At 35.1% G+C, this 26,175-nt stretch overlaps 3 protein-coding genes across 3 annotated transcripts; 1 reads left to right on the top strand and 2 right to left on the bottom strand.

Moving 5' to 3' along the window:
• Positions 1-969: 969 nt before the first annotated feature.
• Positions 970-4,548, bottom strand: LOC113359152 (vacuolar protein-sorting-associated protein 33 homolog). The gene is made up of 10 exons (XM_026602830.1): positions 4,489-4,548; positions 4,324-4,404; positions 4,046-4,240; positions 3,075-3,185; positions 2,917-2,982; positions 2,625-2,732; positions 2,491-2,535; positions 2,253-2,309; positions 1,670-1,767; positions 970-1,592 (listed from the first exon to the last, which is right to left on the bottom strand). The coding sequence occupies exons 1-10, from the start codon at positions 4,546-4,548 to the stop codon at positions 1,463-1,465; spliced, it is 951 nt and encodes a 316-aa protein (XP_026458615.1). The 3' UTR covers positions 970-1,462.
• Positions 4,549-18,339: 13,791 nt separating this feature from the next.
• Positions 18,340-22,145, top strand: LOC113355559 (pre-mRNA-splicing factor CWC25 homolog). Its single transcript, XM_026598448.1, has 4 exons — positions 18,340-18,638; positions 18,736-18,865; positions 19,656-19,823; positions 20,744-22,145. The coding sequence occupies exons 1-4, from the start codon at positions 18,451-18,453 to the stop codon at positions 21,881-21,883; spliced, it is 1,626 nt and encodes a 541-aa protein (XP_026454233.1). The 5' UTR covers positions 18,340-18,450; the 3' UTR covers positions 21,884-22,145.
• On the bottom strand, positions 22,077-25,825 carry LOC113355558 (chloride channel protein CLC-e-like). Its single transcript, XM_026598447.1, has 7 exons — positions 25,277-25,825; positions 24,737-25,133; positions 24,342-24,545; positions 23,533-23,999; positions 22,895-23,446; positions 22,517-22,731; positions 22,077-22,388 (listed from the first exon to the last, which is right to left on the bottom strand). Exons 1-7 carry the CDS (start codon positions 25,673-25,675, stop codon positions 22,334-22,336), a joined length of 2,289 nt encoding a protein of 762 aa, XP_026454232.1. The 5' UTR covers positions 25,676-25,825; the 3' UTR covers positions 22,077-22,333.
• Between the last annotated feature and the right edge of the window lie 350 nt (positions 25,826-26,175).

The following is a 26,175-nucleotide window of genomic DNA, read 5'->3' as shown; positions in this document are numbered from 1 at the left end:
ATTTGTATCTACCTAAGGAAGAGTTTAGAATAAAAAGGAAAGCTCAGAAACGGGTAGAAATCCTAAAACAAGAAATTATCGCAACTTGGCCGTGGAGAGAAGGAAAGAGATTTTGGAAGATTTGGGAGAGATTTAATCGGTATTTTTGATATAAATAGATGTCTTGTGTCATATAGAAGGGGTGTCGAGAGTTTGGGAACCTAAGGAGAGCCATAGTAGAAGAAATCAGAGCTTTACCAAACTCTGTTTCTGCTGTTGCTGCTGTTGAAGAAGAAGAACAGCTGAAGAACATTGACCCTCGATAGACAGTCGCAGAAAAGTGTCGTTGTTTAACAGCTGAAGACATTAAGCTGTTCAGGGCAGTCTTATTTCAGGGCAGTCTAAAATCAGCAACAAAGCAACAGTTCCGTTGTAACAGCTGTTTTGCAACACCAATACACTGTTGCAAACAGTCTGCGTTATTACTTTTCACTCTTTTAATCATCTTTTGAGCAACAAACACATATTTTGAGATCATGATTAATATGAGGAACTAAACCCCATTGCTGAGGCGATAGAGGAAGTTATTTTTCCAACAAAAAGTGGTATATTCTATTTTATCTTTTTATTTGCAATAATTATATGATTATTTGCCTTGAAATATTATTGAATATGATTTTTATTTGAGTGATTGTGATCTATTTTGAAGGAGTATGCTCAGTTTTAAGACTTTTGATGCTTCATACTTGGTATTTACAATTATTACTTTTGAAAATCTACTTGTTGCAATATTTTAGAATCAAATTAAACAAGAAAGTTGCATAAATATAAGTATTGGTTTAATCACTTTGAACTTGGAAAATAATGGAATCTTAGCCTCAGTGTTTCTTTTAGTATTGGTATCATTTTTGATTGAGTTTGCTATAATTTTTAGTGAGTTTTCTATTTTAATATTAGGATTTAAGTCTAATTAATATCCTTCACAAGTCTGAGAATCGAACCACTTTTACCACTATCTACAAATCACATCAAGCATCTTGGTATACCTCATAATGTGCCATGAAACTCGCGCGTTTAGCATCCCTATTCACCTTTCTCTAGGATCGAAGCTCTTCAATCTCGGCTCTTACGAGCAAAAGTCGTGTCAGCTCGTCCCACTTAAACGTTTCCGAGACTAACATGGGAATGGGTGCCAAGGCTAGAATATACCCATGAAGAGAATTAGCCATGCTGGCGATTTTTTGATCAAAAAAGGTAGAGATGGATATGATGGCTTAAACCAGGAAACAAGAACTATATACGAAGACACGTATATAAGAGAGGCTGGCGTGGATTATCATGCAATTAATCATCACCGACCCTTTTTTTCTGCATGACGAAACACGTGACGACTCATATTAAGAGAAAGGAGGTAACCCCAATATACACTGGATGTAAACACCGGGGAGTCGAGAATTAAAGCTCATAGCCAGCATAACATTATTCACAAGGCACTCCGAGAGCTGAGTGAGTGCGGAAGCCCTACCAGCCGACCTATGACTGCAAAGCATCTCGATCTCAGCCTACAAGGCACTCCAAAGTTAAGATCACGAGTCTCCTTGAATAGCTTATCACTAAGATACAGGTCAAAAAAGAGTCAGGGGACTTCAACTATAGCGAAGAGAATACCTAGATAATGATATCAGTATACCTTGAATTAAGTGGAACCTTTGTCTTTTTTCCTTCTTGCATTTGGTTGCCCATAATAGATGCATCGAGCTCAACAGAACCATTACTGACACGCAGAATCTGTACTGGGACTATATTAGAGAAACTCATGACAAGATAAAGACTAAGAAGCAGATAATATATTTTCTATAGTGGTTCTTAACTCATATCCCACGCACGAGATATTGTCAAGAGAGATAGCATATACGATACGCGTTAAGTGGTTTAGATCACCAAGAGTTTGAGTATATAAATGTTATCATGTGAAGTACATTCTTATTCGGCTGGCAAAGAGTGGGTTCCACAAAATATGTCATGTTTATTGCAAGAAGACATGAGTCACATGACAGTTATGAAGATACATGATACACTAAGAGTGAAACTGATTTCATGTGTATTGAAGGTTTTATCATGTGGGTCAAATAAGTAGAAGAACTATAACTGAACCAGAAGAAAAATAAAGATCACACATTTATTAGATTGATCAATCTAGTTGAGTGTCAGTCGCAATTGAACCATATGCTTCACAGAGGATAAAAAAATCACGTGTTGATTGCACAGCATACCTCATCCATTAGGCCTTCATATGTCAACTGGACACACATAGGTGTAACCATGTCTACCTGCATACATATATATGCAAAGGTCATTATCTCATAGCAAAAATCTCAACTGGTTATCTGTTTTAACATGACCTAAGCTAGCTACAAATGACTGCTCATAGCACTTGCTAACAGTTAATGTCGAGATGCACAAATTATACCCTATGGGGCTATTCTTTCACAGTAGTATAGAAGTAGCTACCTCTCTATCCAAAAGGATGAGTGTATTTATCTCCGGGATTCCAACCTGGAATTTGTTATGAAAGCAACTTTATCAGTAACATCAACAAGGCATGCCACCAAGTATTTTACAAAAAAGTGAAATACGTAGATTACATCTGATGTGCTGACTGGCTCTTCTACTTGCATACGGGTTAGAATTTCTGAGATCCGTGCTGACGCTTTGCCTTTAGCCCTTACATTCGGTATAACTCCAAATGAATACTATAAACATCAAAGGTCAAGCATGATAAGGAGACAATACAGAAGATCTGATCACTAAGTTCTAGTAAGATTGTTAGAGGTAGAACCTAGATATAAACTCAATTTGAGCACCACTAGATAACGATATAATAAATAATAAACTATGAGGTACTATTATCACATTTATAAGATTTTGGATACAAACCTCCAGTTTATGTATAGATTTTGCGATATGCCAAAGAGCACTCGTATCACCATCAACCAGGTAGTCCTATCTTGCAAAAGAAACACAAATATGGATGTTGAGTAATATAGAAAAATCAGATTGAATTAAGTAGAATGTTATTCAGAAATTGGAATTACTCTATAAGCAAGATCAAGTTCAAACGAAAGCACATCCTCATCCAACGGAATCATGTATAAGGGGTACTCCCCAATAGTGAGTAGGTGGTGAACTTTTTCCTCCTCAAAAATCTGCAAAAAGTAAGCAACACCATCACATAAAAAATTGTAAGAAAGTGTGTAAGATCGCCTCGTTAACAATGAAAGTTTGTTACAAAATTACCAGTAATTAATCAGTTACTGAGTTACATGCTACTGAAATTTGGATAGTTGAGAAACAACATTGAATAACATAAGCAAGACGTTATTCACAATACCTACGAGCTTTACAAAGTGGTAGAGCACAGGAAAAGAATGTTTAATCCTTACTTCTGTGTGTTAGTCTTAGTTGACAATTAACCAGTACTGGTTTAAGCCTTAGAAGGTATTTTATGCGACAACGCAAATGAAATAAGTCTAACTTTAACCAGGGCGTAAATCACATGCCACTCCTTATCTTTCTATCCTAGTTACAAGAAAAAAAAAAAGTTTATTGATCAGTAAGGTTCTTTTCTCAGTCAAATTAACCAAAAAATCTGGAAAATAGAGCCACCTGATCTACAAGGAGGTGGCAAATAGATTATCTATGGCTATTATATTCAATATTATCATTAGCGCCACAGACCTTGTGAGGCTACAATTTGACTCAAATGTACAATGTACCCATACTGAATATCTTCCAAACGACCCTCCACTCACAACTTCACAGAGACGATATAAGATAAGCCTTCTAAGGTTCAGCCACACCATGGAAAAGCTAAGGTTTTGAAACCATCTTCAGAGTTCAGACCAATAACTATTTTCTATACATAATAATATAATATATCCCTAATACTTCACTTGAGCTTAAATATACACCTCCAACTATAACCTCATCCAAAATTAAGCAAGCAAACAAAAGTCAATCTTTCAATAAGAAACTAGTAAATAATCAAAAGTCTAAGATATCTCACCTTTTCACACGCAACCGTACGTCCAGGAACAAAATAAACTGAATACTCTCTTTGAATTCCTTTAGATAAATCATTTTGAATATGAGCAGAAACCAGCTTCACTAAATTCAGCTGTGACCTTATAAGGTACACCACCTTCGTGCATTCCGTTTGTACTGGTTTCGACAACAAGTGCCGTAACTCTACTCCATGTTCCTGTTATTAAAAATTATCATACAGCAATTAGTCAATCAACTAGGGCAAAAAAAAAAATGACTCACGGGATAATCAAAATGTACCTGGAGAATTGATGTTTGAATGATTAATGAGAGTGATCCACTAAGTTTCTCGTCCACAATTAAATACTTATTCCCCTGAATCTGTCAAACCATGAAATTACACGAAAATGAAGTCATTCAATTTGGAGAAGAAGGAAAAAAAAAAAAGTGTTACAGAAAACTTACGTTTCTGAGAATTTTAAGAAGATCATTCTGTGATTGTTCTCTGAATTCAATACAGAACATGATTAAGAAAACAAAACTCAATGGTACCAATTTTATAGAATATTCATTTCAATTCGGGAAAAGAAGGGGAAATGAGAGGTTTAGGGTTTAAGATTTACCTGAGAGAAATAAATGGGTTCTTCTAGTATTCGAGAGAGAAAGAGGGAGAGGACTATTGCTTTATCGATCAGAAGAAAAAAGAAAACGAAATGGAAAATGAGTAACAGGTTATGCACCTTACGATAGCTGAAATAAATCCTTGCGTCATTAGGGGCCACCCTTTAAGAACTAGGGGCGATTTTTTTATTCCCAATCCATAGACAAGGTTATGGGATGTCTAAATTTGTGGAGATTATCAAAGTACTCTTATACAATCGGTAATTAAGAAAATGGTTTTAGTTACCGATTACTAGGATTCTCAATGTTGTGGTCGTTAGCAATCGGTAGATAGGTGAAGTTCATAAATAACTTCATAAACTTCCGATTACTATGACCCAACTTATTAATCGGACGTTTGGTGAACTTCGTATATTACCGATTATTCTAGTTCCAAATGCGAAAAAATTTGAGATTTTGGCATAAACAAAATTTGGGGCAGCTTCATAATCGGAGGTTACGTTACCTAATTAAACTAACGATTATTGTATTTCCCAAATTCGAAAAATTAGTGATTTCGACGAAAACAAAATTTGGGACAACTTTATAATCGGATGTCGAATTAACTTATTAATCTACCGATTATTGTAGTTTCCAAATTTGAAAAATTAGAGATTTTGGCAAAAACAAAATTTGGGGCAGCTTCATCATCAGAGGTTAGGTTACCTTATTAAACTACCGATTATTGTTGTTCCCAAATTTGAAAAAATTGAGATTTCGGCAATAACAAAATTTTGGGCAACTTTATAATCATAAGTTAGGTTAACTTATTAAACTACCGATTATGTAGTCGGTCATCTTCAAAATAGAGTCGTTGGTACTCTGAACTATATAAGGATGATATCTTTTTACCCTCTATAAACTCTCTCCAACATCATCTTCAACATAATGGCTCAACCATTCATTAATCCTACGGAGTTCACGATAGAAGAAGAGTTATCTTTATGTAGGCGTTATGTTCAATTCTATCCGAGACGAGGAGAAGAACGTAGGCAAGAAGGCCTAATGAGTATGAGTTATTTGGAGAGAATTCACGAAAAATTCTACGCCGACACCGGTAACCCAAATAACCGTCACTCCGCTGATCTTTTCTGCTGAATTGGTTCAATAAACGGAGACGTCGAAGAATTCGTCCATTTAACTTATCTTGTGAATCAATATCGATTGAGGGGTGAAACCAATGATGAGGTTATAGCACGATCTCTCGGGGAATGGCGGAGATGGAAAAGATCAAGCTTTCGTTATGAAGCTCATTTCAGAATCCTTAGGGAGATGGAAAGATCTAATCCGTTTAGGACTCGTCCAACACGTCCACGTCGCTAATCACAAGATCTTGTAATAGAATTGTGGAAGTTCAATCAATATTTATGATTGTAAAATTATTATGATTTGTAGGTGATAACGTTATGATTTTCAAACTACTTATGACAATCGGAAGTTTCAATACTTTACCTAACTACCGATTATACTCCAACGGCTATTTCGTTCAAAATAAACTAGTTGTGCCTCGAAAACCACACACAATCGGTGAATAATACATATTGATAATCCTCCGATTATAGTTGTTGAATGAAACTGAGTATTCTGTTGACAAAACTGCAAATAATCGGTAATACATAACGCTACATAACTTCCAATTATATGTAATCATTCTACGTAAGTGCAGTACGCTCTTGTAAAAGTACGCATCAACGGCCATATTTTCAACAACAAAAATATATGTTACCATTCTCTTCTATATAAGGAGGGTAAACTCTTCTTATTTATGCACCAAACAACACATATATATCTTCGTGTATTCTACAAATAGATTTTCCATCGTCTACTCTTGTGAATTCATTCTACATCTTAACTTACAAGCATGGAAATGTTTGACGCAGCTGAAGATTTGGCCATTGTCAAAACATGGTATCACGAAACAAGATGTGAAGATGTCATAGACGGAAGGATCATAGCCGAAACCTTTCGGGGGAGGGTATATATCCAATTTGTACGAGTGTGGAAATCCAAAGCAAAGATCACTCCAACAAGTTCATGATCGTTTTTGACTTGTCCAAAAAGGGGTAAATGATTACATAACGATACACAAGAGGATCTTTAGCACTAGCCACTTAAGCTTGTCGATCCAACAATTTGTAAGTATTTTCATACTTCTTTTACATAACACCGGGTGGCTAAACTATACGAAATTAATATTCTTTTGTATTGGTTGTTTTATGTAGGAGACACTCGCAAAAAGACATTACTTAGCGGAAAAAGGAGAAGAATTCATATATGATTCTTACCTTGGTGACTCTTTTTCTCCCCACCTCGCTCACATGTCATTTCAAACCGAATATCCTTCACACGAGGGTTCTGAACTACCACGCTCATCTTATCTTTTGCCTTGTTGATGAGCCATTCCTTTGCCTCCTTCTTACTTCCAAATGACTAAATGCGCATATAACAAAACAAACATCATAAACATAAGCATTTAATATATATTATTTGAAGAATAAAAAAGAGAAGTCATGAGTATACCAAATCGTTTGCATAGTGGTGGGAAGTATCAGGCCTCAAATAAAATTCATCATCCACCGTTACAAATAGCCTACAAACGATAACAACAAGTTAGGACACTACAATCGGAAGCACGGGATAGCATATTTCTACTGATTAATGCACAATCGGAAGATAAATACAGTTTATAGACTACCAATTAAATCCTGTGAAAAGTTTTCGGTCTCTGTATGAATAATCTTGAATAATCGGTAGCAGTTGTATTTCTCATACGCCCGATTATTATTGAATCGGTAGAAAAACAAAACTCATCTACCGATTATGAGATTTGAAGAATTAAAAAAAAAAAAAAAAAAACAGTTTTAGAGGAGTTTGATTTTGGGTCTTTCTCAATAATCGGAGGTTTACAAATTTTCATAATCTACCGATTGTGGATTATGAAACAAACCAATAATTGAAGTTTTGAAATATCTGTATTTGGGACGACTTAGTCAATCGGTAGTTATGTAAATTTGTGAAACTACCGATTATCCCAAATTGAAATTTTCAATTTGGGGGTTTTCCATAATTGGTAGAGTTCTATGTTCCCTTTTCTACCGATTAGTTATATATTATTACACAGTACTTAGTAATTGGTAGATGTATGACCATATTATCTACCGATTCTGGGTAGTTAATGGTATTCAATGCATGCAAAAAATGAATTTTCTCGTTTAAAAACGCATACAAAGTGGGTTATGGGTTTCTTAACACAATACTTGTGTGTTAGATGCGTCGCTAGCTTCGATCTCGGTTGATTCTACGCTTTCTTCCATGAAAGCGTCGTCTAGGATTTCCTCTCCACAAAAGTTTGGATCATTCAACAAAAACCCCAAATCGTCTTTTCTAAACGGAGTGAAGCTTCAATATTATGTTCTTCACCTTCTTCTTCATACCCATCCATGTTTCTTGTTGATTTTAAGAAAAATGGTAAACTCCCACTTCTTCTTCTTCTTTCTTTTCTTCTTCTCTGTCTCCCACCAAAAACTTAAACCAAATAATGGGAAAAAGTTTCCCAAAACCAACTTTATACACACTATCTACCGACTGTAGATTTATCTACCGATTTTCATCACCGTAACTACCGATTACTGAGTAATCTACCGATTTTGAACAACAACACAACCGATTCTAATAATAGCTACGGATTAAAGGGTTCGTAGAAAAAAAACGAGGTAGACCAAATTAAACTACCGATTGTACTTTTATATACCAATTATGGAGGGTAAAATTGTCATTTTGAAAAATCAGAGATAAGGAGTATCTTAGATTTACGCTTGGGTGACCTTTTTTGTCTTTTTGTGTCGCCCTTAATTCTTTAAGGGTAGCCCCTAATAACGCCAGGAAATAAATGGGCCTTCAGATATATCGGAAATCATTACCACCTCTTTTTGAGAAAAAGTGAAAAAGGGTGTTTGGATGGTCGTTTTCAAGTTCTGAAAGTCGATAAATTAGAAGTCAGATTGGCAATTTTATATTAGAACGACTTCAAGAAGCATAAAAGTCAACTTTTTATGAAGCAAAACAATTTTACTTCTGACTTCTGCTTCTGGTATCCAAACACGTTATAAAAATCGGCTAAATTAAAAAAATGAAAGTATCAGTTTCCTAAACATAATTATAGGCATATACGCTGTGAGGGTCAGTCGGTGGGCTACTTTTAAGAGGTCATCAAATTATAATTCTAGTTCAGCTCCAGGGGCCTCATTAAAAAGAAATTGGAAGTAGAACTTCGAGGAAAATGGAGAGTCATCTTATACATATTCGGTGTTCAAGAAGTTTTTGTTAAGTAAGTTACCTACAGTTTGTCATCATACGTTTGTCAAAAGGTCAGAAATTTTTCATCTTGGAAGATGATTTAATGAAGCAAAGCACAATTATGGGGTTGTTTCCCGGTGTAAAAGAATGTGATCACATTTTTGACCGTTCTAAGAATCAAAAGGGGGGAAATATGAACTTGTTAATGGTGGTATAATATATATGACAAATGCTAGTCCTATGGAAGCCAGTTTTTTCATTACACTGGACCTACTACATCACCAAAAGGATGTCACATGTGTTACACCAATAACTCACCTTCGTCCATCCAATCATCACAAATATTATCAATTATTTTATTTTTTAAATCTTAAGTGTTTTGGTTTCTGTGTTTACCTACATTCTTCGTAGTTGTTTGAGTGTAAGTTATTGTTATTTTGCAAGTCAAATTACCATATTTATCGCAACCCATTGTAAGAGTATATGTAGGATTACACTAGTCCATTATACGCAACTTCCTCCAAAATATGAATGGGACATTGTACATTCATCATATCAAATTACATGACAATGCTTACAAGAAAAAATAAAAGACATAACAAGTAAGAAAATGATATGTTTTTATTTTTGAAGCATATAAAATGGGATAGTGTGACTATAATGAATCAAGAAGGATGTTACATGTGTTAAAGAAAGAGAAGGAATAAAGTAATAATATTTGAATGTCTTCTCAAAAACAAAAAGGGAAAAGTAGAGAGAAATAATCACACAGAGAAAGAGAGTAGTGCATTCTAACCTTTTCCTGCAAACTTTTGGAATATGTGGCCATTACTTCGCTTCTTTCCTTCTCGAATCGCTTCTTTCTTCTTATTATTATCACACACTCTGTCAGGAGTAAGGATGCACATGTTCCTGTACGGTTCGGTTCTCCTATGGAACCGATCCATGTACTTGGTGTTGACTGGTACCTCATTTTGAGGACCGATACCTGTACTTGTACCTGGTGTTGTACTTGTACTTCCGGTACCGGCCCGGTACAAGACCGATACCGGGTTTTTACCTGAAAACAGTTCAAAATACTAAAAGTCTAAAACAACATTTCCATCAACAATGCAACATTACAAAATAAGTTCAATTTATAACATACATACTTAAGTAGTTAATTTCAACATTTCCATAACTTCAACATTACAAAATACTAAAAAGTAAAAACAACATTTCCATACCATAAGTCTGTCTACGACAAGAAATAAAATGCGATCATCTCATCAAACAGAAAAGGATGGTTCAACTTGCACAGCCTGCACTTACAATCCTAGGCCACAAATCTGCACATTTCTCTTCAGTAAGGCCAGTGATAGAACAACCTCAACCTGTGTGTATTACAAGATACAACCAGTTCATAACAAATATCAAGCAAATCTGCACATTCATTTCCATACATTACATGACTACATTGACTAGTAACAATGAGAATTTGATATAAAAATGAATCCAAACTATGTTTCAACCCAAACTATGTTTCAACAAGGAGTCAAGGACAATAGATTTTCTTAATATGCAAGATAGCAAGAGAGAACAAGATAAAGAAAGTTACCAACCTTCCATTTCTTAGCAAGGAATGAACTTCAAGCTTTTATGTGCAGTCATTGCAAAGACAAGTTGAGGTAAAATTTCAGACTATCAAATTCAGAATGTAGCGTAATTATGTTGCATTACTGTGAAATCTAGGAATGCAATTACCTTCTCTTGAATGCAAGTATTAATGTACTTCATCCCAAAACCAAAAATCCTCAATATTTGTCTATTAATCCTAAAGAGAGTGATACAAATCAACATTTGTTACAGGAAGCAATAGGCCAAAGCCACATTCAAATTGAGCTGCACTCGTTTAACCAATTCCCTGACCAATTGCAGCAGCAAAAAGCAGAAGCTAAAAGATGGAATCAACATTATTTATATAAGAATATGAATTCATATAAGGAGTTCTTGACATATATAAACAAGAGAAGTTCAAGCCAGACGCACTCAACCCTAAAAACCCCAAATCAATCTCAAACATGTACTGAATCTATTAATACAAACAGAACAAGATTCAAACAAACGATTACTAGAAAGTAAAAAGTATAAATCAATTTCAAATCTATTCAAACCCTAAATCAATCCATGAAGATTCAAACAAATCGAACAAGAAGATGAAAAATAGTTATCTGACTCAGTCAGAGATGGTGAAGAAGAATAACAAATCGAACAGAGATTGATTCTTGATAGAGAGAACAGAGAAGAGAGTAGGCTGTGGGTGCTGCTCTTCGAGAAAAAAAAAAGAGAAAATGAATGAACTGATTCTCGATAGTCTATAGACTATACCTAGTATGGATGGCTGAGATTAAAACTATATCTAGATCTTAACGGCTCATATTAGCCGGTACTAATGGTCCGGTTCTAGTCCGGTACCACCCCAGAACCGGAACCTGTACTTAGTTCTATCCTGGTTCTCAAACTGAGTACTGATCCCTGTACCGGCTATACCGGTTCCGGTACAGTTTTTCCGGTACAGGTCTTCTTAACCGGTTCTTGTGCAGCCTTAGTCAGGAGACTCGGGACTCAGGAGAGAGAGAACGACAACAAACAGAGAGATAGAAAGAAAAAAGAGCTAGTACCAGAAAGTATATTGATTTTTCTTTGTTATCTCTTCTTATCTTTTTATAATGAGTGTGGGATTCAAGATATTGCACCTACAACATCACTAGAAGGATGTTACATGTGTTGCACCAATAACCCACCTTCGTCCATCCAATCATCACAGATATCATCAATTATTTTATTTTTTTATTGGCATCTTAAGTGTTTTGGTTTCTGTGTTTACCTACATTCTTCGTAGTTATTAGTTAAAAAAAAAAATTTTGAGTGTAAGTTATTGTTATTTTGCAAGTCAAATTACCATATTTATCGCAACCCATTGTAAGAGTATATGTAGGATAACACTATCCCATGTACACAACTTCCTCCAAAATATGAACGGGACATTGTGCATTCATCATATCAAATTACATGACAATGCTTACAAGCAAAAAATAAAAGACATAACAAGTAAGAAAATGATATGTTTTTCTTTTTGAAGCATATAAAATGGGATATTATAACTATAATGAATCAAGAAGATACTATAGAAGAAGAAAAATTCAAAGATATTGTTTTTATATACATCATACCATATGCTTTATGACTTATTTATTTATTTTCTTGTTGTAAAAAGCATTTCAACTTATTCATATGGATGATGAAGAAAACCATTAGGTCTAAAAAAAAGGAAAACAAAAAAAAATATTAGAAAAAACAATAACTATAACTTATTCTTTTTCTTCACTAAACTTTTCCTCCAACTTCAGCCACTTTCACTTGACTCGGCAAGTGATGAGTTTAAAAGAGCAGACTATTCTCCTCGTGCTTTTATATCACTCCCTTCTCAATAATCCTTAATTTTACGGTTTCTTCTCTGTCTGATTTCCATCCCATAGTGCACTTGTGATTGAATAATTCCTCATGATCACTGAAGGTAAGATAACACATGTTACAAGTATATAAGTTTTCCGTTTTGGAAGAAAAAAATGCTTCTAAATATTTCTTTCTTTCTCACTCTTTCTTTTACTTAAACCTCTTTTCTTTCTCACTCTTTCTTAAACCTAATTTTCACTTTGTTTCCCTACAGTGTGTGTAGTTACTAGTTAGTGAATGTAACAGTAAAATAATTTATAGGGGGAAACCTAATTTAGATATAACAATAATTCCTCATCTCTCTTTCATCACTTCAAAATCCAAATTAGATTTTCTCTTTATCACTGTATTAAACAAAGGAATCTTCTTTCATCATAGTTTCCAGACACCCCCATGAGATGCCCAGTTTGGTTGAAACTAAAGTGTTCCCCTTTTAATGGTTTTATATGATTTGTAAGACAAACTAAAAGTTTAGCTCATATAAACTTAGATATAAATAATAAAAAAAATTAAACCTAATTAGAAAAAAAAAATAGTTTTTACAAAAACAAACAAAACGATCAATTATATTCTAAAAATTACAAAACAATCAGATAATTTGAACATACGAAATAAATTTCTTAGTGATTATCCTTAATGTCAGGGATTCCATCATCATTCCGGTAAACAAGATAATCCGAACCCATCAAGAATTGTAAGAAATCGATATTACCATTAGCTTCGGTAAAACCAACACCAATTGGATTGTTGAGGTTTTCCTGATGATCTTTTAACCAGCTAGTTAAAATTCTCTGATTCGTAGTCGATACAATCTTGATTTTAATTGGTTTTGGAAAATTGATACCAAGACTTATTCTTCTTTCCTAACCAATAACCTAATCTTCATAAGTTTTTAATGCTAAAACCGGCTTCTTTATTTCATTCTATGTCATCTTCCCTTTCATCTTCTTATCCGCGATTTCTGATCACTGTAAAACCTCTAGAAAAAGATAGCTTCTCTTCTACGCTTTTTATCTTTCTATATATGATTCCCTCTTTCTTGAAATTTTAAAATACTGAGTAAAAAAAGTTAAATGAGAACTACGTGCTGATAACGTGTTATGAAATTAAAAAGAGACAAAATAGATGGAAAGAAGAAGTGAAAATTATGTTCATGTACGTGTATAATTACCTTGTTTTAAGCCCTATTTTATAGGGAAAAAAAATACTTAATGTACCCAAGTATATGTAACCTCAAATCTTAAACACAAGGGCATCTTAGTCATTAAATTTATATTTATAACATATTTTTATTTTACTATATGAGTGTTCTATTTTATATTGATTGCATTGTGTCAAAATCTGAAATTTATAAATAATTGATTTTCGAATAATGTTTCCTTCAGACGCAATCACTTTTGAAAATTATTTTAGTCGTCAGAAGTCGGATTTTAGCAATTTGATAACTTCAATGTTTACGTGGGGATGTAAGTATAACTTTGTAATTTATTAAGACAACTATATAATTGGTATAAATTCTTTTTATTTCAGACTTTCAGTATTATAAGTAAACATATAGGTTATATGTGTAGGAAAAAAAATATGTCCAAAAGGTGTTATAGACGTTCTTCGTATAGGAACATGTCAGAGACAACCCTGTTAGAAAGATCTCAGGTAAATCGAAAGATCAAAAATTCTGTTGAAAGTTTGGTTACTTAATAGTAAGGGCAAATGTAAAGACAAAAATATGAATAAGTTAATGGATCACTAATGTTGGATTGTAAATTGCTAATGCATTTAGTTTCATTCCCCATACCAGAAAGAAGAAACTCAAGTTGCCAGTACCGCAATTCTTATATCAAAAGTCTAAGATTTAAATTTAATTGTTGTTTAATAAATGGCGTGTCATATAAATTGAAACATAACCCCGAGAATAAAATATTACCAGGTTTTTTTTCAAAACAAAATATACCCTCCGGCTGCAACATCAGTAGGATGTGTATTGTTGGATATGTAGTTCTTTATGTTATATATCATTATAAATCACAAACAAATTCATCTAGTTAAAATACGTCAAGAATAATTAAATTCATCAATTTGGTTGGTGTGCAGAACAAGTACACGACCAAAATGGAGAGTTTACGAATAACATGGTTAAAACCATTTAAATATATATATGAGTTATCAAAGAACCGAATATGCTAACATCGCGCATACTTTTTAGTTTGAGTTTGAACATGCATCGAGAATCCATTAAAAATTAATTACCACCATACTTCAATTTCTTGGATAGTTTGTTGGATTTCTTGGATACTTTTTTTGCTCTTCTATTAAATAACAAAATTATATCAATCTTTTCCGTCTTCATAGACGATTACTTAACCATCTTTAACTCATCTCTCAAAGTTCTTTACCTGATATTGATTGTTGATAGGATGTTTAGTTTCTTCGAATGTCTCATACTAACACTTCCCCGAACAACAAAATTACAAAGATCTTGTTTTGATCAAAGAACAACAACCAAATATTTGAAGTTTTTGTACTTTTCAAAATTTCTTGACGATTCTTTTGTATTACCCTTTTTAAAGATCTATACTTCCTATTTATATGTTTAAAGAGCATGCCAAATAGTTTTGTAGTCACCCAATTCGAGAAGAGATAAAAAGCATAATATGAGAGACAAGTTCATATGCTTGGAACTAATTACACGATGTTTTATTGTTCATTTGCATTACAATGTACATGAATGAGGAACAACAATTATGATCGAGTCATTAATAGTGGGACATCCTAAGTCATTCATTTTATGCCTTTTTATCATGAATAATAATGGAGTCTGTAACCATAAAAATTGAACCATAACCTTGAACTGCTACCAAGTTCTTGTCAAACAAAAGTAACAACAATTTATATGCTCCTACTACAACATCACCATGAGGGTGTGTGTTGTTTGACATCCAATTATCAATGATATGCATTCTTTCTAGATAGAAGTATAATATACATTAAGAACGATACGAATTCATCAATTCAAGTGGTTTTTCAGAACAAGATATGTAACCAAAATAAAGAGTTTACGAAGTATAACATATACTTAAAACAATTCTAAGAAATGAAAATTCATAAAAGAAAATATATATATCTAGGTTTTAAAAAAACCGAACATACTAACATCGTAGGTACGTTTTTTGGTAAGTTTGAATAGGCGTTGAGAATCCCTATGAAATCAATTATTGATGGGACTCACGTAATGATGCCTTTTCATTATCCGTAATATATATTCATTCAACATATCATTCATTAAACTATTTTATTTATCGATTAGAATTCGACACTTGTTTCAAAGCCTCCTCATATAACTTGCATTGATCATATGTTTCTTATAACATTTATTTCTAAAACTCCAAAAATATATCATCTTCGAGTATTGTCTTTAATATTTCATCTTGTTGTATAGAAAAGTCAAACTCTAATTTTTTGTGATTCCTTCGCATCTTTAAAAGCACCGCTCGTAGAATATGAAGTACTTCTTTCTTTATTTTTAACACCTTCTTCTTCTTCTTCTTTCTTTGACATTTTTTAAAGTATTTTTTTTATTTTTAACACCATTTTTTTTCCTTTGACGATATTTTCTTGCTGAGTACTCTTTTCTTGCCCAAGTTTTGTTCTCTTAGAAATTGGCTCCCTATTCAAGTCATCATCAGATCTATGTTTTCTTTAATTTTTTTTCATTATACCCAAGGGACAATTAGTTTTTTTGCATGAGCACCACTATTCAGATTTTCGGAAGATCCAAGATGATTTTATAAGAACCTTGTGCATTCGACCATAGTAAGAGCTATGAGGTATTAGTGATTGGTAATTTTCTAGTAAGGAAAAAAATGAGGGTTACAAATAGATACAATTTTATCGCATCATACATAACATAAATGTGGACAGAGGGAGAGGGAGAGGGTGCAAGTGAGGTAACTTGCCTATTAGATTTTCAATTTTAGTAAGAAGGGGCTTGGGTTTCGTGTGATTCTAATATCTTATCGGTGCAAATAATTATTGTAAAATTAGTAACGGGTCAAAGTGTAAACCGAAGCTTGAAGTCTTAAATTTCTTTATTTTTCTCCCGAAAAACTCTCTCTGAAGAGGAAAAGAGGAAAACTAAGAAAAGCAACAAATGTGTAACATGTGTTGATAATCACTCAAAGCATATTATTGTGAATTCTTCGAAATCGGTGTTGATCATTTTAACTTTTGATTATCAAACTGATATAATGTATATATTAATTCGAGTGACTCTGGGATTTATTAATGAACTTATGTTGGGTTTGTTTGCAGAATTCACTGTTTCCAGGCATTTATAATCCCATGAGATTACAAATTCTGGGATTTATGTAAATTCCTTATGTGTTTGGTAACTCAATAAAAATTGCTAGGATTTATAGAGTTTTCTTGTGTTAATGTATTTGAACCGTTTGTCATTACCTCAAATCTTAAAATTGCATATATATATATATATATATATATATATATATATATATATATGAGATTTAAAGTTAAAAAAAAGTGGGTCCATAAATCCCTTGATAAGTTTCACAGCAAATCTTAGGGGGGAGGGGTCGGACTCCATATGGAGGATTTGCTGGAAAACTGAATTCCATAAGAAACGTGATTCCAAGGATCGGACAGCCAAACATACAGAGGGAAACGTAATTCTACCAAATCCTCTGGACCCATAAATTCCACCTTTAAAATTCTATATCCAAACTCACCATTAGTTAAAGGTTTACTTTAAATTTGTTAGGGTTTCCTAAAGCTGTTTTCTTTTTTTTAATAGACTGAAATTGTTTGTTTTGATTTTCCTTTTGCAACACTGGGAATTATCCCTTTCTATGGATTGTTTGTCTTGACTTGGGAACCGTGTTTCATTAGGTTATTTTACCTTCAAATAGTTGTGCATGTAAATATTATTTATAGGCTTTGTAAACTGACCAAAGTGGTTACAGTTTGTAGTATTTTCTGATTAAGTTACAGATGCTAATGAGAAGACAATGGTGCTGATATTCAGGTACCACAACCACAGTCTCCCAAGACCGTATAACATTCAAATATGTTAGGTTGGGTTGCATAAATTGTTGTTTTTCTTGTACGTACCTAACTTGTTATTTCAGGACGATTCGTAGAAGCAATAATTTGGATGACACATGATATGTTCTAACTATCCTGACATACCATGTTGTTGTCGGCTCTTGGCATCAATATGCAAATTTTTTTTGCCGAAATTGATATCTATTCCGAATGTAATTAATGATGATATCGCGAAAGTGGTAAGATTTTGTACGATATGAGCTTTCATATTACTTCAAATTGTAGCTTATATATTTTTTTTTTTGAATGTCGAAACAATTTTTTTCTTTTGACCCCATAGCGTATACGTTCTGACTCCATCCCTGAACAACAAACGCGGTAAAACCCACAAGAAAAAAATCAAGTTTTGAGTATTAGATATCTTGTTCTTTAAGACGAAATTCTCTTTATTCTGGTGATTCACAATTTTAAATACATCTGTCAAAATGTGGGAATTGAGAGGTTTATATTGATGATAATTGGTGACTCTCAACGCCAAATGAAGCCACTTCATGGAAAATCACATCTCTTAGATGAATAATATCTTTTGAAAATTTAGAAATGGGACACCCTTCACATTCTGGAGGTAACATGGATTCGAAACGGTATCCTGATTTTAACGTTTAAACTTTAGAGTTTTCCTAAATTGGTCGATGTATACGTTGACTTGACTCGACGGGGGTAAGATTGGAAAGTCTTGGTAAATAATAAAAATCTCTATATATATATATGAGGATCGGGATTCGACTCAAACATTACATCCTCGATTCATTCATCGGAGAGGTCCAGAGAAGAAGAAGCATAAAAAAAATCCCCAAATTGAGACGATTCTTCCAATCTTCAAAAACCCCCCAAGACCACCGATTCTGATCTTTCAAAATGGGGATGAAATTTTTGAACAAGAAAGGATGGCATACAGGAAGTATAAGAAACATAGAGACTGTATGGAAAGCCGAACAGAAACGTGCTGCTGAAGATCTGAAAATTGAAGAGCTCCGTAAACAAATCAAAGAAGAAAGAGAAAAGGCTGAATTCCGTCAGCTTCAAGTTGAAGCTGGTCTTGTTCCGTAAGTTTTTTTTTAACATTTTTTTTCTTCTAATTTTTTTAATTATTACTAAACCCTAAAACTAACCTAATAATTAAAATTTGAATGTTTTGTGTAGGAGGCAAGAGAGATTAGATTTTCTGTATGATTCTGGGTTGTCGGTTGGAAAGCCGAGTTCTGCTGATGGTTTTAAGGAGCTTGAAGCATTACCAACTGCTCCTCCATTAGCCTCATCGTCGACATCAAAGGTATAATAGTAGTTCTCGTAATCTTCTAATTAGTACTGTTTTATTGGTAATCGGTTGCGTACTTAATAGTGCTAGATGATGTGAACCGATAGAAGCAAACAAATGTATTATGTAGGAGCCTCAATAAGAGGTTTTGAAGTGATAATGTGAGCAAAATTGAGATCCTATAACAAGCTTGTGCTCCATAGGGCAAATTTTGGGAGGTTTGTTTGTAATCTGCGTTAATAAATAGACTTTAGGAGCTAGTTGGCAAGTGGGGGGAGTTGCCCCACTTGCTCTTACTTGGCGCTGCTCCTGGTAAATTCATTGCATGATGCTCTGACCAAATGTTTGTGATATACGCAGTGTAGCCTGAAATATGGTTAAGTATGTGAAGTTGAATGGAGAATGATAAACTGATAATATATAAGTTAGATTAGAATTGATGTGGATCTGATAAAGAGCCAAAGAATAGTATCATGTGGTGCTGAAATTTATGCAAAACTGTTGAAAAAGACCATCCTGTTATGATTTATTAAAGTGCTTCCTGTCACATTCTTTATGATTCGACGAATACATTAGAGATGAAAGTTTCATATTGAGGGACCTTTAGGGGCCTATTGAAGGTTTTTGCTTGTGTCAATGTTATGCTTCAGGTTAAAGTAGAATTATCTTTGCAGTTTTATCAATTTAGGACCTAATGATGTGTATCCGCCAAAGGGTTTGCCGTAGATGAATACAATATCTTGTCTGTTATTGGAATTCTTTTATTGATAAATTGCTAATATTCTTGTATATGTGATCTGTTCAGCCACAAGCATCTAATCCAGGAGCTTTATTTGAAGAGAAGCCTCAGTCTGCTAATGATGCATGGAGGAAACTTAATTCTGATCCTCTGCTTTTAATCCGGAAGCGGGAGCAGGAAGCACTTGCTAGAATTAAGAATAACCCGATCCAGATGGCCATGATTAAAGAATCTGTAAGTTCACTTCTTAGCTTTAGCACCTAAATTTTCGTTTTTGATTTTTCGTTTTGTAGATTTGCTATGGTCATAGAAACACCCAATTAAACCAAACTGTATTTTTAAGGCCAGCTTTGGTTTCCATGACTGATATAGTTCCTGTACATCACTTGTGAATTGTTTTAGTAACTACAGAGCATAATTTTTTAGGCCCTATAGCGTCATTTCTATTACTACAATGTCGTATAAACTTTTATGCTCTTAGCCTCATGAAGTGTTTGCAATTAGGGTTCTTAGCTTCTCTAACTTTTGAATAATCTGTTCACCATTTTTTGGTTACTAAACTCAGGGAATTACATTTTATCTGGAGGCAGCACCTTGCTCTAAGCCAACCACTCAACCTCCTTTGGGTATCTAATAGAAGTCTTACATTACTGACGGCCAACACCAAACATTGGGAATTTAGTTACATTCATTATTCGGAACGGTCTCGTAACATAAGTATATGAGACGTAGAGGGTAGATTTGATGGACTTAGCGTTTGGCCATCTTCTTCCTTCAGTTCTCCTTACCAAGCTAATTATACAATCCTCATTTTACACTTGCAGCAACTACAATATTTTGGTGCAACTAGGTTTCTTAGTTCAAAAAGTTTTGGAGCACCAAAATAAGCGATTTGGCTAAAGATATTAATAACAAAAGGGGTTTGGTTTTGATTTTTGATTTTAGTATTGCAAGTATCGTATCAAAGTATTAGACAGCACATAAATATATTAATTTTGTTAATCTTGTGTGACATCTTGATTGCCACTTTATAACACCAGATGACCAGAATACGTTCACTATCTGTCAATTTCAGTAAATAATTATCGATGATTTCTTTGCTGAAATTTTTATATGTTGCTGATGTTATTTTTGAATATGGCTGGTCATTATAGGTTGGCGGAAAGAAGAAGCATGATGATAAAGAAAGCAAGAAGAAAAAGAAGAAATCAAAGCATTGCTCATCTAAAGGTTCATTGAGTACGAAGGATGATGCCGCTACTAGCAAGGGTGAAGAAAGAGGAGAAAAGAGCCATCGGCGTGACTCTGGGCGTCCAGACAATCTTAGCTCAGACTCTGAGGGCGACACATATGAGAGGAAGGATAGGAATAGGAAGAGTTATCATAGGTCAACACGTAACAGGTCAGATGCCGAACCTGACTCACCTGAAAGGGAGGAGAGGAATAGGACGAGTTATCATAGGTCAACACGTAACAGGTCAGATGCCGAACCTGACTCACCTGAAAGAAGGGATAGGAGGAATTATCATAAATCAACACATAACAGATCAGATTCAGAACCTGACTCAACTGAAAGAGGGGAAAGGGATAGGAGGAGTTATCATAAATCAGCACGTAACAGATCAGATTTGGAACCTGACTCAACTGATAGAGAGGAGAGGAATAGGAGGAGTTATCATAAATCAACACATAACAGATCAGATTCAGAACCTGACTCAACTGAAAGAGGGGAGAGGGATAGGAGGAGTTATCATAAATCAACACTTAACAGATCAGATTTGGAACCTGACTCAACTGATAGAGGGGAGAGGAAAAGTAGGACTTATCACGGATCAACACATTCAGAGTCGGAGTTGAGTAGAAAGAGGTCTAATCATGATCACAGTTCATTCAAAAACAATGAGAAGTCATACACTGAAACCATTCGCGCAACGAATGACAGACCAGCCATAGAAGAAGATTTGCGTAGTAAGTCACGTCCTAAGCATCGACAGACTGCGGTGAAGCTTACTGAAGAAGAGAAGGCTGCTAAATTGAGAGAGATGCAAATGGATGCCGAGGTGCATGAGGAACAGAGATGGAAACGGCTGAAGAAAGCAGCAGAGGATGACGCCTTAGAGGAAAAACGAGCAGCTATTCGGAAAGAAGCCACTTTCTTGGATGAGGCACGAAAGAGTGCCTATGGATCCGGGAAAGGTGGGAGCACCACGATAGAAGAGAGTGTCCGTCGACGTAAATTTTTCATGCAGGGACAGTCTGCCGCTGGCGGCGAGACCAATGCATTTAGGCGTTAAACACTCCCCCAAACCCTTTGTTTGTATTGAACTGTGCATTAGCAGAGATGATCATCAATATTCTCTCTGGATAAATTTTTGTAATCATACTCTACAAAATATGTTCATGGGCTTGGTGCATAAATACAAGTCCTGTGTTTAGAAATGTAATGTAAATTAACAAAATAATTTTATTTTTCCTTATTCTTTTTGGTGGAACAAATCACAAATGAGTTTGGAATTCCAAATTGAGAAATAACATGTATGTGATTTATTCTTTTCACCATTTGATAACAGCTGGTTTCGTTATCAAGCCTAACTGTTATTTTAATAGCTTTAAGAAACCTGTAGGCTATAGAAAGGTGAGCTCAAATTCTCCATTTTTCATCACTAGCAAAATTCAATATCCATGAAACTAAGTTTGCCCACCAATCTGATTCTGATTACATTATCACAAAAAGCTTGAAGTTGTCAGTTCTTCTCCGGTGCAGGTGAAAGGCCGAGGGATTCTCGAGTAGCTGCAATTCTGTGTGAACCACAAAAACAAGGCAAATTGAGTAAGTAAATTTTGTTCTGCTTAGTCTTGAAATCCCAGGTAATCCAACTGAAACATATCTGAACATGTTGTAAAGAATACAGATTAAGATAAATTACCTGCAAGCAAGATTAATACATTCTTTATCTATGAGACCAACTGGGTACCCTCCATAGCCTTGAACATGTTCTATAACAACTGGAAGTTGATTTACACCCAATGTATCCATAACACTTTCCACAGAAAGGAGATTCATGTCTGGTGTGGCTGTCCATAAAACTCGACACTTTCCTTCTTTCAAGTGGCACATTTCAGACACTGTAAGATTCTGTACCTGAGAAAATCAACAGAGTCCAAATTAATCAAGAACCACTTCTATTGTTTCAATATTTTGGCTAAGCTCAACTAGACTTCATGTCATGCTCTCCACCTGAGACTAGAGTTGTGAGTTTTATGATGTTTAGTTTTTTTATGTACTGAGAAGTGTTGAACTATACCTCGCCTTGCCCTCGTCTTGAGCTGAACTCTTGGATGTCGTCAAGTGTCAAGAAACCAATTACGAAGTTCTCGTTATCAACTATCATGGCACAAGACTGCCTCTCTTCAAGCATGAGAGTAACAGCTTCCGTCAGGAAAGTGCTCATTAAGACGGTAACATATCTTATCCGCATTGCTTGAGACACGGTAATCCTTTCCTCTATAGCTTTAAGTTCTGTCCCAGAGTCATCTAAACAAAGAGAACTCTCAAGCTCACAAAGCTCATCACCCCCGTTAGATGATTTTTTGTCACTGGAAGAATTTGAAGATAGCTCAGCCGAGTTAAAGGGAGATTGGCTTGTATTTTGCATGACATTTCTCTTTGACTCTAGAGAGACCCTTTTATCTCTAGAATCCCTCTTAATTACCTGACCAGATGCAATCCATGAAGAACAACCTACAGCTCCTAGTAAAGGCAGTACTATCCGGTAGTCTTGCGTCAGTTGAAAGAGAAGCAGAACTGCAGTTAATGGTACCTGACACACCCCTGCTAAAGTCGCAGCCATTCCAACCTAGTGAAAAAGAAAATTTTCGATTTTACATAAAAAGACTAGTATAGCAAGAAAAAGTATCTACTGCAGAGATAATAGAACCGTACCAGTCCATACGCTTGAGGCGAAGCTACTTCCAGTATAGAAAGATGAAATATAGGATCAGAGAGGAAGACTGCCTGTTCCACCAGTTTACCATATGCCATGCCAGTTGCTGCACCAATGAAAAGAGACGGTGCATAATACCCTCCTACTAATCCAGATGCCCGACAAAATGAAGTAGTTATTATCTTGACCCCAATTAGCTGAAGTAAGAGATCAGCTGGGAGGCCTTTTACATAAGGATTGGATTCCAGCAATAGATCAACATTCTCAAAACCCCAGTAAAGAATCTCGGGGTAAGCTAATGCTATCACTCCAACAGACAAGCCACCAATTACAGGAAAGACAACCTTTGGTATTCCTGTCACCTTCTGAGATTTCTCAACAGCTGTTATTGCGTAAGATGTGCACCTCGATAAGGTTAGCGAAACCAACCCGCAGAGAACACCCAGCAAAAGATATAGTGGAAGTTCTGAAAAACGATGAAATGTCGGTAAGAACATTGACATTTGTTTTTGTAGGTGCAGCATACAGAGAGACTAACTACCTTGTTAAATGTATGACAGCCTGAGAAGTTTCCTGGTACACATAGTAACTGAATTCACTCCAAAATTCCTTCAATGAACAACTGAGGTTGGTGTTGTCAAAGCTCCATTATGGCCAACTCATACTTATCCTCAGCTGCCATACAATTAACAGGGTGGTTGGTCTCTCGGTATATCGACTTCAAATAACTGAAGAAGGGCCTTGTATAAATTATGCATAGTACGCAAGCTTTTAGAACCAAAAAAATGTATGGAGTTTGATGTTGTACCACTTGGAGACCGGAAATCATATTCTGGGACCTTGAATGCTGGTTCAGAACCTAGACCCACTTCTGAAATTATGGCAGCTATTACAGCACTAAGGATCACCATTGAAGTTGTGTTTGTAAGTGAAGGCGAGGAATCTGCTGCAGGTGATGGCCATAACACTGACTCCACAGCAAAAAAGCATCCAGCAATAGCAGCATTGAAACCTATCGAAGTTAAAAGTGACACTAACTTTTAGAAACAATCAAAATGAACAACTCAAGTTAATGTGCACAATATTAATGAAACACATGGCCACACCGTTTTCGAATTGCTCAAGTGTTTCTGGCAAGCAATATTTAGTGAGTTCAACAGAAATACTATTATGAGTAAGTATGTAGTGAGAAAATCTGGCAACCTGATGCGATACCGGCCGCTGAACCAGCAGCAACAAGAGATGTCCTTCTCTGATTACTCATACCAAAAACACTACTAATGCCCTTAGCAATAGATGCACCTATTTCCACACTAGGACCTTCAGGTCCTAAAGCATTTCCAGAGCCAAGTGTAACTGAAGCTGCAAATGCCTTCAAAACAGGTCTGAATGAAGCCTTGACATTAGAAAGAAGCATTCCTTGTGATTTGGAAGGCACACTGAGATAACTTCGAAGACTGTTCAACATGGCCACCAAAACACCCCCACCAGTTGGTACTATAATCACTCTTACCCATCTATCTTCAAGGGGCTGTTGTCTCAACCATGTTGCACCTTTCGAAGGGAATCCGTCCCACAGGATATCCCGTAGTTCGTGTACCTACAGTCACTTACGAGCTGGTTAGCTGCGTATTGGTGGGGCCCACATCGAGACGAGGAACGCGGCTTTTGTGGGACCCACTAGAAATGACTATTACAAGACATGAAATGAAATGAAGCAGATATCGATGGGGAATAACTTACTGTGAAATTGAAGAGAACCACACCAACTCCAGTGCAAAGACCAATAATACATGCAGCTATGATGTCTAGTCTCTCTTTTTCTTTCTTCCCCTGCAAAGGATTTCCAACTTCTTCTTCTTCCTCTCCTATCCATTTCTTATCCACATTGAGTACTTGAGCAAAATTATCAGGTTCAGTAGAATCAGTACTTTTAACTCTCAGAGGTTTCAAAAATGCTATTGGCTTTTCCCTATGGTGAAATTTGAGTGAATTGAAGAATTTGTTAGTAAATTTGTGATTTCTGTTGTATAAAAAACTAAATTGGGAGGAAGTAACAATGTAACTGCTAGAATGATATATTCCTAACTTAGGGAGATTGCATAATTTGCAGCAAATGCAAGAAGAAGAGGAAGTACCCATTGGAGCTCTGCCATGAGCCAATGAATGAAAGAAAAGAATGAATGAAATATGTGAACAGATAAGGGAGAATTTTCTATTGATTCTGAACCTTTCTTTTTTAATTTATTATTCTTTGTAGTATTAGCTGGATATATCAACCCAAATACAACTGCAATCAGTTCAATTATTTTTATACCGTTCCACAAAACAATCAACAACTGATTCATCAGATTTAGCTATTACAATCTTCGGCAGAAGAGATGACAAGCTCTTACAAAATGCAAAACTGTAAGAGAGTAATTTTTGTTTGTAACGACTGTAAAAGTGACTAGTGTGTGGAAATAGTAAATGAGCACATGTGCAGTACAGTTATTAGTCAATCCAATCTTTGGCCAGAAACATCATGTACAGAGGTAAGTTTACAACAGGGATAGCTAAGAGGAACCTTAATGCTCGAGCCAATCTCCGGCAGACCATCTTCGTCTTTGGCTTGTTTGATCTACCATGCAAAACTGATGCGC

Source organism: Papaver somniferum, chromosome 3, assembly GCF_003573695.1.
Source record: "Papaver somniferum cultivar HN1 chromosome 3, ASM357369v1, whole genome shotgun sequence".
Taxonomy (NCBI): Eukaryota; Viridiplantae; Streptophyta; class Magnoliopsida; order Ranunculales; family Papaveraceae; genus Papaver; species Papaver somniferum.
Note: the sequence above shows the minus strand (reverse complement) of the source record. Positions and strands in the feature narration are given on the sequence as shown.

What these genes read in the sequence shown, in the direction of transcription:
- LOC113355559 (XM_026598448.1), top strand. Translation starts at nt 18,451, where the DNA reads ATGGGGATGAAATTTTTGAACAAGAAAGGATGGCATACAGGAAGTATA. An exon ending in GTTGAAGCTGGTCTTGTTCC is followed by an intron (nt 18,639 to 18,735) that starts GTAAGTTTTTTT and finishes TGTTTTGTGTAG; the next exon opens with GAGGCAAGAGAGATTAGATT. An exon ending in TGGCCATGATTAAAGAATCT is followed by an intron (nt 19,824 to 20,743) that starts GTAAGTTCACTT and finishes TGGTCATTATAG; the next exon opens with GTTGGCGGAAAGAAGAAGCA.
- LOC113359152 (XM_026602830.1), bottom strand. Translation starts at nt 4,548, where the DNA reads ATGTTCTGTATTGAATTCAGAGAACAATCACAGAATGATCTTCTTAAA. An exon ending in AGCCAGTCAGCACATCAGAT is followed by an intron (nt 2,536 to 2,624) that starts GTAATCTACGTA and finishes AACAAATTCCAG; the next exon opens with GTTGGAATCCCGGAGATAAA. An exon ending in ATGAAGGCCTAATGGATGAG is followed by an intron (nt 1,768 to 2,252) that starts GTATGCTGTGCA and finishes GTCCCAGTACAG; the next exon opens with ATTCTGCGTGTCAGTAATGG.
- LOC113355558 (XM_026598447.1), bottom strand. Translation starts at nt 25,675, where the DNA reads ATGGGTACTTCCTCTTCTTCTTGCATTTGCTGCAAATTATGCAATCTC. An exon ending in TGGTTCTCTTCAATTTCACA is followed by an intron (nt 25,134 to 25,276) that starts GTAAGTTATTCC and finishes AAGTGACTGTAG; the next exon opens with GTACACGAACTACGGGATAT. An exon ending in AGCGGCCGGTATCGCATCAG is followed by an intron (nt 24,546 to 24,736) that starts GTTGCCAGATTT and finishes TAACTTCGATAG; the next exon opens with GTTTCAATGCTGCTATTGCT.